We start from the raw sequence: 15,939 nt of genomic DNA, 5'->3' as shown, positions 1-15,939 counted from the left end.
TGTGTGGTAAATCAGGTGCAAACTGCATTCAGCTGTCCAACTTTGTGGCCGTGTTTGGGCTGGTATATAATTAGAGCAATATCATTTGGGAATAAGGACATTAAGAAGGAAAAGAAATTAATCAGCATTCGTTGTGGATTTGGCCCGAAGTGTTCAAGGTGATAGAACACATGCCGGTGTTGGTACCAGATGTGATCGGGCTGCCAGATCGTATCGGTGGCGCCTACCGATGACGTCAGTACAGCAGCGCGACTTAAAAGAAATGCGTGAGTCAGATGTGTTCACTTTGGTTTGGTTTATTTTTTAGCTGTTCACAAATCAGAATACATCACAAAAATGATAGTAGGGACACATTATCAATCTAAACTGACAATATTTGTCACATCTCAATAAATTATTTTTGTAGTTTTTAAACAATATTTGTTTTACTTTCACATTTATGTGCTATTTTACCTCCATTCTTTTACATTTATTTTTATTTTGCCTCATGAATTATTTATTCAATCTAGTTAATTAATTATTCAATCTTAAAGTATCCTGTTTTTATATACTTAATTAGTTATTATTTACGTTTTTACAATTTCAGTCCATACATTTTATTTAAAGAGATACTTCACTTATTTAACCAATTATAGCAATAAAAAGTTGATATTTTGTCTATAATTAATTTGATGCTTTCATTATTTTTCACGTACAATTAGTACCTTTAAAAACACATTTTGCAACTTGCTGTCGACTGAAAATGACATCATAAGGGCTCAGGTAACCAATCACAGATGACCTGTTTTCTAGGTTTGGTCATGTGACACAAGCTGAGCTGTGATTGGTTACCTGAGCCCCTGTGATATAATTTTCAGTCGACAGCAAGTTGCAAAATGTGTTTTTAAAGGTACTAATTGTACATGAAAAATAATTGAAATGTCAAATTTTATTATTGGCAAAATATTAATGTTTGACTGCCAAAAATGGCTAAATAAGAAAAGCATCCCTTTAAATTACATATTTAATTAATATTTTCTTTCCAATGTTTTGACATCAGCTGGATAATTTCCAGCCAATCCTGTAGCCTGACGTCATCGGTAGGCGAACCCGACACGATCTGGAAGCCCGATCACATCTGGTACCCGCGCCAGAACTTACAGTATGTCATTGACTATGTTTACATGCAGTCAATAATTGGGCTAAGGTGAAATTTCTGGTTTCTGAAACATTCAGGATAAATTGTTTACATACATTAGCTGCCAGTTACTTCCATATCCCAATCAAAACTACAACACAGATGCAAATAGACGTTATTTCCACTTTTAACTTTTCACTGTCAATAAACGACATTATATTCATGTCACCACGCTAATAATGTAACCTAATTGTTTGTCATTATATATGCGCATTGCAATTGACCTGCCAGTGTGGCCACATGTCCTTCTGTACTTCGCCTCTCACCCAAAGTCAGATGCGATTTGCTCCTGTTCACCTGTGGCCCTAATAAGATGGAAATGTTTACAACCCAGAACAGCGCTCTTGAACTACCAGTTGAGAACGCCTCGTTTATAGTGCCACCACAGCCCCAGAAGGTGCCAAAATGTCATTTGGTAAACTCATCAAACCACATACAATGTATACCACTAGAGTGTGTTCCTCACAACACAGTGAAGGAGTTTGCAATCAGTGACCTCCACATCAAAGTCATACTTCCACTTGTGTTCCTCAAAATACATCTTAAAATTTGTTTTGTGAATCAATATGACTGCGATTGGCTGGCAACCAGTCCAGGGTGTCCCCCGCCTACTGCCCAGAGCCAGCTGAGATAGGCGCCAGCACCCCCCGCGACCCTTGTGAGGAGTAAGCGGTCAAGGAAATGGATGGATGGGTGGAATCAAAATGATTGTAAAAAATGTGAGAGTCAATAAATTAATGAAACTCTCTCCTGTTTTCCGCCGTGCAGGTGTTGCAGTGCTGGTGTCTCCGGTCCTCCCGCTGCAGCTGGGGCTGGACAGCAGACAACAGTTCTGCTTGCAGTCACTTCCCAGTATGGCGCTTCTTCCGCTGCAGTACACTGTTTGTGTGGCCAACAATGTGAAGGCAGTACACCAAGAAGCAATGCAGCAGCTCTCCCAGTTCACTCGGGAGATACCCGACATGAAGGCGCTGTGGTAAGTGCTTTGGAAGAGGATGAGACGTTCGCAAAGAGAGAAAACAATGGATTGATAGAGTGGACCATCAGAACTCAAAGCTTAGCCATTTTGTGAGGCTGCTACTTGAATTAAAAATAGTTCTAGTCAATAGCAGATGAAGAAGCATCATTCAATGTTTAAGTGGTGTACGGTTAGAAATGCAAATGGTTGGAAATGTTCCGTTACATTTATAGAAACTGAATGGAAAAACCTTCAATTTGAAGGATTTGTTTATTTCAGCATTGGAAATTTCCAATAAAGAGCTTCTACATTGAGGAACATGAGAAATATGATTTAGGTAGGAGATTACTAATTCTGTTAATTTAGGTCAGTCGTGACATACTGTACACCTTTCAGTGGGTGGTGATCGAATATATTTGCTATAAGAACTGTATAGCATATAAACTGACAAGATTTACAACATTACAGCTCCCCTCATATTCGGGCTGTAACGACAGAGTATTGAAACAAAACAAAAAAAGTGATAATCTACACAAGCCAGATCTGCTTTTGAAATAGCTAAGCCATGACACGCTCCTTCCTATTCCCATTGTTTGTTCCTCCAATCCAGTTACAGCCATATGAGGTCACACAATTGAAAGTGAACCTGAACCTAGATTGTGGACAATAGCAAACATCCTCCAACTATTTGTCATTTGACCACTTTTGCAGGTAACAGGCATCTGACCAAAGTGTGGCTAACGCTAATGCTAGTCGACTATTAAGCCTGAAGATGCAAACCTTTCCAAGTTCAGTCATGTCAACAGCATGAGATCATTTTGGCTATGTGGTTGAGCACAGAGATGGAAATTGTGTAGTGGATAAGGCCAAAAAGTTTGCGAGGCATTTGTTGTGTTTACCTTAAGTTGGGCCCCACATGACTCTCTGCAGCCCTGCGCTTAACCAGTGACATCAGCTGACATACCCAAAATGTGATTATGTGCAATGGGTAACAAAGGCAGATGGTAGCAATAAATGCACAACACATTGAACATCGACACGTCATACGTACAATTGCCATTGTTATTTGTAATGAAATTGCAAAAATACTGCATTCAGTGATTAATTCCCTTTTTTTTCGTCTGTCACTTTCATCATCATCATCATCATCATCAAAAATTCATGCTGTACAAGATGCTCAGATTAATTCCTTTGTGTGTCCCACAGGCTACCGTCCTGGAAACTCCTCAGCAATGTGGATTCCGGACCGAAGGTGGAGAGGGAGCTGAGGACCTTCTCCAATCGTCTTAGAAGACACCAGCTCGGGGATGGAATCATAAGCCTTAATGAACATTCCACCAACCTCCTCTCTGAAATGGTACATGCTCTTCTATCTCTAGTATAGTGCAAAACATATTGTCAGCTTGACTCGTATCTTCACTGGGTTAAACTAAATTGTGAGAATGAGTCATAACTAGAAATGTATAGAGCGGGGAAAACGGTTTTTTTTGTAGTTCAATTTCTAATTATTTTTCTTTCCTCTGAAATGAAATGACTTTTTCTATGTATTTTGCCCTTTTTTTATCCACTCAGCAATTGTGTTCAAGATCATAAACTGTTTTGGACAACAATGGTTTTGCACTTGAATGGGCAAAATTAGTCTTGCCTCTTTCAACTAATGTTGCGGCTGTACTGTACATTACATAATCTCCCAAGCGGTACTGCAAGCATGTCATATAAAGATCGTAAATTTTCAGAGAAATGGAGACGGGCAAAGAAACAAGGATGAGGGAGGTCTGTTTTTTGCCAGAGTCTTGAGTGCAGTTATTGGCTTTGCCACGTTATATCCGAGAGTGTGACTTGAAGAGCATAACATTACTCATTGGGAATGTGTTTGTTTCCCCTTTGTTGTTGTTTATGGAATGCAATGGAACATTTATTTTTGTCATACAAGAATAAGGTGTAATTGCACATCCGCTCCAGTAGGTGGCAGTGGCGCTTTCATGGTCAGATAGTGCAGTGATTCTTAACCATTGGGCCATGGCCCAACCTTGGGCAGCGAGCGCCAACTAGTGGGCTGCAAATAATTTCAATTTTCTAACTATGGGCCACAATAGCAGCTTTGTACGCATGGTGCAGTATTTTCAAAACCATGTAGAAAAAAAATCAATAAAACCTTGCCAGCAAGCTGAATTTTGCAGTATTTGTTCACAATTACTACTACTTTTTTTTTTTTTTTTTTAGATGGTTATTAGTTTGTACAAATACACCCAGTATTACGTCCCTAAGTGTTCATTCTCTGCATATTTTTCGAGACTCCCTAAAAACAAGATCAGCAGGACCTCTATCCAGTGTATCAAAAGCAATACCAGGTATTAAAAAAAGAAAGAAAAGTGATAACAATCAGACTGCTCAGTGGGAATGTAACAGAAACACGGGTTGGGAAAGAATTTTACGTAATGGTGAGAACCTGACGCCCCAGCTCAGTGCTGTGCAGGGACCTCAGAACAGGAAAACCTAGAGTTTTGTTTTCGCAGACAGCACATACATCTGCACCTTGGTGCAAATGCCCGCGGATCCTGGCTTTTGTATCACCACTGGGTTCATTGCGCTTTTGCCAGAGCTGTCTGCGCCAAGTTAGTTGGGCCAGCGCAGTAGAAGTCGTATCTTGAATACGCAGCTGGCAGAGTGACAATTTGGTCAGATCACATCTAACATCTTGCACAGAGTAGACAGCTGGTGTACCACAATGTATTACATTCATACAGAAGTGAACAGCAAGACATCAAAATCATCGTATTGTATTTCTTAACTCATCCCACTGGGGAGCAGACCTATGTCTTTTACATGACTTATACATGACTAGTGCGTTGCATTTAAAGGGAATGAAAGGAGCCGCTTTGGTTGACTACGAGTGAAGTCGGCCGTGACCATTTCCGCAACGCCGCTCAGCCTGCGCTTGTCTGCGAAATTACCAACATCGAGTCAAACCTGCCTCCGCGCAGTTATGCCACGATCCTCGCTGGATTTACTCTGGCCATGAGAAGTAGAGCCCAATATGACAATGAAAGCACTTGAGTTCACCAAACACACGCGCTCCACCTTGGAATGTGAGCCTGTTGACAGCTCAGGAGGTGTGAATGAATGAAAGTATAGAAAAGGAATAATCCATTAGCTTGGTTAAAATAATTTCCTCTACCAACAAGAAAATGCCTTTCTGGTACATTGAAGATATAAAACACAGTTATGTTCCTATCATAAAGTGTGAGCCAAGTACGCACTGTTGATGATGGAAATAATTCAACTGCAATGGGACAAGCAACAATGATTCTTTTATTTCCCTCCAGTTTTATTAGTATTCCAAAATTATCAGTCACAGGTCAGTTCTTTTCCATAGCAGTTTTATGGAGAAAAAAAACACTTTATATTACTGCAGGCATGATAAAATGTGGGTCATTTAATTATTTTGCGTCATTTCTAAATTTAATGACTGAAGTGTGCAAAGTTCGTTCTCAATTGGTTTAGTTTTTGCACAGAAATTCATTTGCACATCCAAATTATGAAACAAAAGTGTGGCAGAAAATCTAAAAAATGTTTATTGCATAATATGTTCAATGTCTCTTTTCTTCCCATTGCTGTTTCACAACTTGGTTTTAGCCTTTTGTGTTCTTAAATCACACCATTAGGTAATCTAGAATTAGTATTTGACATTACATGAACATTCCAAAGGATTAATGTAGGTGTTAAATGGTTCTGGCAGAGATTATTTGACGTAGTCTTGCAATGCGAAGTGAGACACATGCAAATATGGAACCAAACATCGGATTGCGGGCAAAAGTCAAAAGTACCAAAAAAACACAAAAAAAAAGTATTTTGATACCTCACATTTATTGGAAAATGGAAAATAAACTGCAGCTACAACAGCTTGGTCGATTTGAGGAAAAATTTCTGCAAGACTCCCAAGACTTGTTTTCCTTTCATCCAGAAGAACATTTGTGACGTCAGACTTCACCAAGATTTGACATTTGGGTCTGGCTCACCCAAAGGTTTTTGATGAGGTTGAGGTTCTTCCACAACAAACTGAACACCTTTATGGACCTCTCAAAATCTTCTGTGAATGAACAAAATTTGTTGCAGAAAATACACAAGGCAGACATGTTTTTGTCCATTAAATATCCCTCTGTATCCTTAACGTGTTTATGTCTCCATAGGACCATGACTACCTCAACAGCAGGAAGAGGGGGGCGTCTAAGAGAATCAGCAGGGACCTCCCACTTGTGAAGCTTCTTAACATTTCCGTCACTCTGTCCCCTTTCCTGAGCGTGGACACCACGCAGTTCCATACGTCTCTCATGGATGGCACCGAGGCCTTCTGGCTTAGCCTCCCCTCGGCGCCTCATGGACAGCTGGTGAGTGGGAACGTGCGTACGCGTAAAAGTTTACGGTGATTGCTGTTTATCCTCGGCTATTCTCAGCTTCCTTGAGGCCCGTCGATGATATGTGTTTCCATTCGAAAGGTCCCCTTGATGACTCAGTGGCGGGGGAAATTCTGTGTAAAGCTGAATGTCACAAACCCAGGAGCGGTGAGCTGGTTCTTGGACAGAGTGGGATCCATTCAAGCCCATTTGGGAATGGAGTACATCCTGCTGGAGGGGGGTGAGAGGAATCTCTTTGAGGAGCAAGCCCTGCGGCCACCTGAGGCTCTAGGTGGGGACGCATACATCAGCCTGCTGGCTGACGTGGCCGCCAGGATTGGAGACTCCACTATCATGTCAGCGGGGACAAGGTGCACTATGTCAGATTTGTTTGCAAGCTATTTCATGAAGTTCTGCTTATTATAACCCTGTTTGTTCCTCAGGTCTAGCCACAAACCAGTGTTTCTCAGGATGACCCCTCTACAGTCTGACTGGAGCCCAATGGGCCTGAAGGGCATCATTCCCTCTCTTCTACACCACACTGTGCTGGGATATAACTTCCTCATACCTGATGCAGTAGGTAATAATGCATCTTATAGGTCACTTGTTTGATTTATGTCAATAAATTTTTTGAAAAATGGGCACAATTACCAGAGGGAATGTACAAAGTGGGCACACTAGTCATCAATCCATGGCTTTGTTAGCTGTAGACTCTCTCAACTAACATTTGTGTGACAGGTGTGAAACCCAGACATGCAGAGAAGGCCTTGCGCTGATCATGTAGCTACCACTTTATGCCAAGTACTGCATCACCCTAACCCTGGGTTTACACCGGTTGCGGGTGCGGTGCGGCTGCGGTGCGGTGCGGTGCGTCTTGACTGCGTGCTCCGGACGCGTCAATTTTTTGGCCAATCCACACCGGCTCCGCACAGCTGCGGTCCGGCAGCTCCGTCGCCGACCACTTCACGCCGTGTCTCGTGTGACCGCGCGCGATCATGGGGCATTAAAAACAACGACAAACACACAGAAAGTCTGTGCTCAACAGAGAAGCAGAAAGAGAGGTGGACTTTTATTATTTTGTGGCTTTCTACCTCCAATATAAACCTCTCCTCGTCCATGTTCGCTGGTGTCTAAACCGTGAATGAGCACCTCGCACGTTAACTCCAGGCCCGTCTACGCCCACATCACGTTTTGCTAGCATGCTTGCGAAATAGGAGCTGGCGAGTGTTTTATCTTGAAAGGTAACCGGAAATTTATGTTGAAACTGCGTCGGTCTTCCTGTCCCGCTCGATGTGTTTTGTGCTAGCTTGCCATTTGCCGGAGGCCTACCGCTGCGGCGTCCGGCAAAAATAGAAAATAGGTCTATCTTGCGGAAGGGCTGCGGCACGCCGCAGCTGAGACGCAGTCGACACGCAACGCACACGCAAGCGGTGTAAACTGCACCATTGGAATGAATGGAATCTAATTGCTTGCGTCGCGGGAACGCACCGCGACCGCACCGCAACCGCATCCGGTGTAAACGCGGGCTAACCCTAGGGTGACCACATTTTCAAAAAAAAAAAATCCCAGACACTATAATTTTGCTAAAAAAAAAATCAAGTATACTATACATTTTCATCAGGAATTAGTTAAAACAAATTTAATCGCGGTGGTTGTGTTATTACTTTAGCTGATGCTAAATGCTATTTGGTTGACAGCTCAGGTTGACGGCACTAAACTAGTCAATGCGCTCGGCATTCTCCAACCTTTTTTGCTCAGTCCTGGCAGCTATTGGAAGCTGCCTGTCGCATTTACCTCGGTCGCATATTGTAACATTGTAAATATGCTCCCAATTAACCAGCAAGCGCAGGCTAGTAGGACTACATTAGCAATGATTCTTAGACACATACGCAGTTCTAGTTTTGGTATGATCAAAATACGCCTGCTAGTGAAGGTGGGAGGGGGGCGGGGATGTGCATGGGGCGTGGACAACTGGAGACCGCATTGCACCCATGACCGTGCGTCCTTGTGAGACCCCAAACTATTGAGTGTTGCACAATAGGTCCTTGGCAATCACTTTCATTACTCCTTTGTATTTTTCGGCAGCCTGTATGCCCTATGGCACGTTTCTGCTTGTCAGAGGTCTGTCCAGATACAACATTGAGGTGACCTATGATTAGGGGTGGGACGATACGGGTAAACCACGATTCGATACTGTGACGATATTTGACTCACGATATCAATAATATCACGATACACGATATCTACGATTTTTGATATATTGTCAAAAAAAAATTAACAATATATCACGATATGTGAGTGAAAAAAGCCAAACAAATGCCCATAAAAAGGAAAATGTCTAATTATGCATTTATTTAATGCCAAAACTTGTACAATGTACAAAGTTCTGCATTGTGCCTCACTGCCTCTTAGCCTTTTAACTTTTAACATTGTAAAGTGCATAAACACTTATAACACTGCACAACCGGACACATGACATCGATATCTACTGTCAGTGTATCGATAATTTATTGCAACAGAGAGTGCAACAATATATTGCGATATCGATTTTTTTTCCCCACCCCTACCTATGATCGTGCACGACTGCTGATCTGATGTGGGTGAAACTCTTCATTGTTATATGGACAAAAGTGGTAATGTTATGCCTGAAGGAAGACAGACAACATTTCCCATGAGGACAAGCGCATTGCGCATTGAGTGAAATCCAGGCCAATGTTGATCCTTGACTGTCCTTTTATCGGGGCAGATTCCTTTTTTCTTTTTGGCCTCCTCAGACAAAATTTTTCAATTGTTTTGCAGCTTCTGCCAGGAAAGCAATAATTGTGGGTCGACATTCAAATTGACTTCCGTCTTTGTAACGAATAGGGAAACGGGGAAGTGGCATGTGTCATAAAGCAGTCAGCACATTTGTAGTTTTTTTTGTGTGGCAGTGTTCCTACAATCTTTCTCAAAGTTGCTTAGTGCCAGTAAAAATGATACAGACCCTCTCAGGCCATGGCAGAGTTACCTTTTAATTAGTTTTAAGACGATGTTTCAACAAAAGAGTTGTGAAAATATTTTATTAAGGTTGAAAAGTTCCTTAGTGCTACTTTAAAAATATTTTTTTGTGTGCTGAGCGTTAGTTGTTTTTTACATGATGACTGTAATGTCCATTTTAAGTTTTTCCAACTTTGGTGCAGTTCATTTGGTTCATTCACAAGTGCACAATTGCTCAGGTTAAAGGGCTGATAGCATGGCTGGCACGACCAGTGAATTGAATGCCTCACAATGGCTGAATACAGACAGGAAAGACGTAAAACATTTAGATATCAACAATAAGCCCTTCATAGTGAGATAAATAAAAAGAAAACCAATGAACTACTCAGCACAAAGTCCAAAATAAAATGGCATTCCGTGCTCATCAAATCATGCATGTAGTCTATAATGATCTTTTTATTATGCTGATTTTTCCAAAATTGTTTCTGTTCAAATGAATTGTATACAGTATATTATATGCATGCAATAATATCAGCTTTACAGGTCCTGTGCATGATAAAATCCCCTGCATATGTTTGTCCGTACAGGTGGATCTCTATCTGGAGACATGGTCACAGATGAGGAGTTGTACATCCGTTGGCTGGAAATTGTGTCCTTCCTTCCTGTAATCAGCTTCCATACACCCCCATGGGTCTGCGGAGAGGACCGGGTAAAATGTCTTTTTTTTTTCTCCAGTTAAATTAACCAGGCACTAACTTTCATGATAATATCATACGGCAGTCCTCACCCAGAACCAAACAATCCTCATTTGGACTGTCCCTTTATAGGTATCCAACACCTGCATAATCACCATAGATTAACCCTTTTTGTTATGATAGGTATAATAATCCATATTTGATTGTGAAGAATCATGTTGATTTTGTGGAGAGCCGATGGCCTCTCCTTTGCTGTGCAGGTTGGTTCCCACGAGAAGATGCCCCATCCAAACACGAGCTTGACCCCTTGCAGGAGAGATAATTATCTATTTGATCCCTCATGCTGTTCATTGCATGGCATCAAAACATGTCTTGCAGAATCTGATGACTTCTCACAATGTAGACCTGGGTTCAAGTGTCCTGAACAGACAACATTCACTGTTTGTCAAGAGACGGATACGTCTTCCTCCTGACGCATGCACGCAGTTGGAGTGATTGACTGGCAATCTCCCAACATCACCTGCGGTTTTGGGGTCCATCTGTTCTGAATTATAATGCCTGCCCTGGATTTATAGCGCTCTCACACTCTGGAGAGCCATCAGAGGAGGAATGATAATGAATTTAAGGAGAACACTTGGAAAAGTACATGGTTTTATTGTGCCAGTTAAAAGTTCCATGAGTATTTGACAATCGTGACAATCGACTTGTTTATTTTCCCCTGCGAGACAGCAAATGATATTAGTTGTGACTTGTGTTGCACTGTCAGAGATAAAAATAGACCTTTTGGGAAGCTAGTGAGTGTTTTCCATTTTGGCCTCCGCACTGCTCTCAATTCATAAAGTTTAGATGAGGTGAGACAGAGGAGACATCTTAGAGGAGAACAAACCACTGCTCTTTGGTGGGCATTCCATGCAGTAATTTATGCCGAGCACATCGCGTGCGACTCACGGTGTCACACAATTCAAATGAACTGTTGTGAAAGCTCATACCAACACAAAACCAACTTCCATCCTATTTGCAGAACACATTCCTACAAATGGGCTCCTTTTTTTTTTTTTTTTTTACGCCACATCAGCTATTATTTTTGTCATGGAATACTGTAGACGATGTGACCCTTAATGGAATGCTCAAGTAAATTAACCAGATGGAGGGAGAAGAACAACTTGAACCTTGTCAAAACCGCAAAGTCAGCACTGAAGGCCTGTGTGAACGTCTCGTGCTCAAAGTGACAAATTCACACATTGATAAAATCGTTTTATTTTAACCACAACCTGAAAAGGGCCAAAGTTCAAATAAACAAAAGTACAATTAAGCATTGTTTTATATTTGCAGTCCAACAGAATTATCTGGGGGGGGGCAAACAAATAACTGGAACTGACCAGGACATCCATCCTTTTAAATTCCGTTCAATGTTCCATCCATCCATCCATTTTCTTGACCGCTTATTCCTCACAAGGGTCGCGGGGGCTGCTGGCGCCTATCTCAGCTGGCTCTGGGCAGTAGGTGGGGGACACCCTGGACTGGTTGCCAACCAATCGCAGGGCACACAGAGACGAACAACCATCCACACTCACAAGCACACCTAGGGACAATTCCGAGCGCCCAATTAACCTGCCATGCATGTCTTTGGAATGTGGGAGGAGACCGGAGTACCCGGAGAAGACCCACGCGGGCACGGGGAGAACATGCAAACTCCACCCAGGAAGGTCCGAGCCTGGACTCGAACCGGAGACCTCAGAACTGGGAAGCGGACGTGCTAACCACTCGACTACCGTGCCGCCTCCATTCAATGTTGACTCAGGTAATAATTTCCTCACTAGTGGATGTAGACCTGTAGGCGATACTGACGAGCACGAGTGATGTGTGTGTGATAATAACAGGGAGGGTTCAATAATCGAGGAGCAGGAAATTAAAACCTGCATTTCGCAGTGGGACAAATACAAGAAGAGGTATTTCACAGAAGGCTCATCCTGTATATCATGCTTGACTATCCATCGAGCAAAAAATAATTGTTGCTTTACATAAAGCTGGTGCTCTGTGACTAACTGGGATTCAATCTGAGACATTCACCAAAATTCAAGTGCAATAGGCTCCAGATAAGTGGTATGAAGATGGATGGATGGATGGATGGATGGATGGATGGATGGATGGATGGATGGATGGATGGATGGATGGATGGATGGATGGATGGATGGACGGACGGAAGAGAGAGCTTGTCAGCACTCTGCTAAAGAGAAGTAGATTAAGGACGTACATTACTGGAACCGGGTACTGTGGTCTGATGAGACCAGACTCAAGTTAAGCTTATTTGATTCAGATGGTGTCAGGAATGTGTGGTGAGAATCAAGTGAAGAATAGGTGCCTACAATCAAGCATGGTGGTAGGAATATTGTGATCTGATGCTTCATGGGTGCTGCCGGTACTGGGGAGATAAAGGTCAATGAGAAAACCATAAATACCAAAATACACTGACATACTGAAGCAGAGCATAATCCCTTGTCCTTGGAGAATGGGTTGTCGGGCAGTATTCCTTAGATGACTTCTGCCTTGCTAAAGAGACTGAGGGTAAAGGATCACCACTGGCCTAGCATGTCTCCAGACATAAACCCTATTGCGCATGTGTGGGGCATCCTTAAATGGAAGGTGAAGAAGCACATGGCCTCTAACATTCATCTAACATCAGGTCTGGGATGTCATCATGGAAGAGGACCTCAATAGAGATCCTGACATTGATGTCACGCGTCCCAAAATGGCCGTTAGCGCAAGCATTTGGCGTGATAGAAAACACATCTGCCACTTTGAGTAAACGGCAAACACCACACTTGAACAAAGATTGACAGCTGTTGTGGACCAGCTGCCACGAGAAGAGGCAAAAAAAAAAAAAAAAAAAAAAGGATCACGCATGTTTCAGGATACCAGCAGCGGAACCAATGCTAGCCAATGTTGCACTTTGTTCATGGTGGCTAAATCAGCAGATGCTAACTGTTACCACACGCAAAATGTGGGGCAAGTAATTTGTTTCGTTCATTTGTGCTGCTACGGTTTAATAGATATTACACAGTTGAATTTAATAACTGACCAACACCATAAAGAAGACTTTTTACGGTATAAATGAGGGCGGCCGCGTCCAATTTAGCAGCTGCTAAGTTGCTAACGTACCTAAATAGCACTGCTAAAATTTATGTGAAACTGCTAACTTTGATGGCATTTTGAGCACACATAAAGGGGAAATAAATCTGGATTGATGGGGTAATTCCACATTAGCAGCGCCGCTAAATTGAAAAAACCCTCCTGACACTTCATCGGCAATCCAACATGTCCACCTCGCGCATATACTGTAGGCTATATTATGTCCTTTTCATCAGAGTGACTGTCAATGCTCTTGGGCGGAAAGTTGACGGATAAACGCTAGTTTTCGACCTCCTTGGCGGCCTAATTAGCAGCTGCTAAGTTGCTAACGTACCTAATAACACTACAACACTTGTGACAAACTGCTAACTTCGATGGCATTTTGATTTTTAGAAAAAACACTATTTGGATTAACCATTTCAAAAAACATTCTCTTTCTGATGCGTGTGTTTTTGATACGGAATGTGTACTTGCTTTCATACTAACATTATATCATGTGTTTGTTTGTTTTTCCCTCTAATTCAGTTGCTGAACTTAACCCGGATATACATAACAAAGCACCAGAGGGATGTGGTACCACTCATAGAGAAGTACGCCGATGAGTGGCAGGAGACGGGAAGCCCCATCTATCGGCCCATGTGGTGGCTCAGTCCAGACGATCCGGCGACCTTCACCATTGACGACCAGTTCCTCATCGGAGACGAGGTAACCTTCCATCAGAATCTCGCGCAGTGCGTTTAAACCAACGTCTGAGCTTTTTTGTGCACGTTGTAGGTTCTGGTGGCACCAGTGGTGGAGAAGGGGGCAGTGAGGAGGGACATTTACTTACCTGACGGGGGCTTCCAGTGGCAGGACAGCCAAAACGCTCAGGTGTTTGATGGAGGGACGTTCCTGCAAGACTACCCTGTGCCCTTGGAGGCGGTGGGTGTCTTCTTACGGCGAAGATGAGTAACACTGTTACTGTCTCCCGTCATTTTTGACACACGTGCTGTTTTAAACTTGCACTTTTTCCACAAGAGACCATTGACCCTGCCTCAATGCCATGAATTGAGACAACTTGTAAAAATATATCTTTATACTTGCACTTTACAGTTCTACATGATTTCTAATTTTGTTTTCCTTTGGGTGTATTTTTCTTCCTTTTTTGAAGAACGTTAATCAGTTTTACCTCTTGGATGATTTAGATTTTTTTTTCTGCTTCGTTGTATGTAAAGACTAGAGATCTGATCGTTTACATACTTTTTTTGTAACAGTTTATAAAGCAATAGCTGCTGCTGTCTATTGAACGGGAGCAGCAAAGCAAGGCCCTTTTACTTAAAATGAATTTGAATCTCTCAAGAAGACCAAATGAAGTGTAATGAAATGAATATGATGCTGGAATGGGCTCTATTGAGGGAACTTTAGCTCGTGCGGACACAATCCATGCTCACACATTATGAAAGAAGGCTTTTACTTGAACTTATTAGGCCACACGGATGATGTTTGAAAGAATGGACCTCACCCCACAAGTTGCCACTGTATTTCGGAATCAATAGACATGCCAGATTTGGCACATAATCTTAATTATTTATATATATATATATATATATATATATATATATATATATATATATATATATATATATATATATATATATATATATGTATATATATATATATATATATATATATATATATATAAATAAAAGTGTCTCACTTTGTTGACATCTGAATGTCCTGTAGTACTGTAGGCCAAACGAACCTGAGGCCAAGCCACTGATATTGTGATATCACTGATATTACTAACTTGCTGCATCAAGGGCTTGTCATAGCCCTCTTTCATATTTTATAATAAGTCACAATATTATGTTGAGGCCCTTAATAACAGCGGTGGGAAAGCAGAAATGCATGAAACAACGCAAATTCTGCTGTACATTTCCCGAATTGAATGACATCTATCAAATGGTGTGCCATGAAAAAGAAAATGATGCTCAGTTTATCGTGGTTGCATTTTGTGGTGGTGTGGAACTGAGCTGTATCATACTGAGATACTACTTTGTACAGAGACTTTCTGCAGGTGCATCTCACTAAATTACATTCACATGGAAAACTTGATTAATCTTAGAAGTTCAGCTCCAAAAGTGAAACTCATATTAATATTGATTTACTGCACATTTACTCAAGATTCACCATCACAACAAATTAGAATACAGTATTCAGAAAAAATAAAAATGAAGAAATTAGGTGGGAATGTGTGTTATGAAGAGTACTACCCTTATATATTGTATGTATATATTAGGGATGTAACGACAAGGGCAATATTGTGATATTGTGATATTAAAACTGCCACAATATCGTCGTCACCATGTTCACGATATTTAAAAGCGACATCTGTTAAAAAAAAAAAAAAAAGTCAGGTCGATTTCCATTTGTGCAGTTGTAGCACCCTCTGGTGGCTACTTTTTTAGTGCAAGTGTTTCATTTTCATTAGGGATGTTTTGGCCCTTCTATGTTTAAAATCGACGCTAATTGTAAGATGAAGGGGAATGTAATATGCTTGTGAGTCAATATGTGGAGGAACTCAATGTGTGTGTGCATTAACAAGTAAGTGCCTCAATATTATTAGAGATC

At 41.6% G+C, this 15,939-nt stretch overlaps 1 protein-coding gene across 3 annotated transcripts in view; it reads left to right on the top strand.

Annotated features, from left to right (window-relative positions):
- The window catches only part of LOC144015732 (SITS-binding protein), a 28,442-nt gene extending 13,568 nt beyond the window's left edge, over positions 1–14,874 (top strand). For 2 of the 3 annotated variants that reach the window (XM_077516007.1, XM_077516006.1), the window contains 8 exons: positions 1,946–2,153; positions 3,342–3,492; positions 6,326–6,523; positions 6,632–6,900; positions 6,973–7,109; positions 10,093–10,214; positions 13,855–14,034; positions 14,104–14,874. In XM_077516007.1, coding sequence (XP_077372133.1) covers positions 1,946–2,153; positions 3,342–3,492; positions 6,326–6,523; positions 6,632–6,900; positions 6,973–7,109; positions 10,093–10,214; positions 13,855–14,034; positions 14,104–14,277 — 1,439 coding nt within the window. In that variant the 3' untranslated portion in view covers positions 14,278–14,874. Of the gene's footprint in view, positions 1–1,945; positions 2,154–3,341; positions 3,493–6,325; positions 6,524–6,631; positions 6,901–6,972; positions 7,110–10,092; positions 10,215–13,854; positions 14,035–14,103 lie in introns of those variants that run through there. The other variant, XM_077516008.1, reaches the window with a different exon arrangement.
- Positions 14,875–15,939: the final 1,065 nt, after the last annotated feature.

The sequence above is a fragment of the Festucalex cinctus genome, chromosome 3, assembly GCF_051991245.1.
Source record: "Festucalex cinctus isolate MCC-2025b chromosome 3, RoL_Fcin_1.0, whole genome shotgun sequence".
NCBI classification, from domain to species: Eukaryota; Metazoa; Chordata; class Actinopteri; order Syngnathiformes; family Syngnathidae; genus Festucalex; species Festucalex cinctus.
This window is presented reverse-complemented; position numbering and strand designations above follow the sequence as displayed.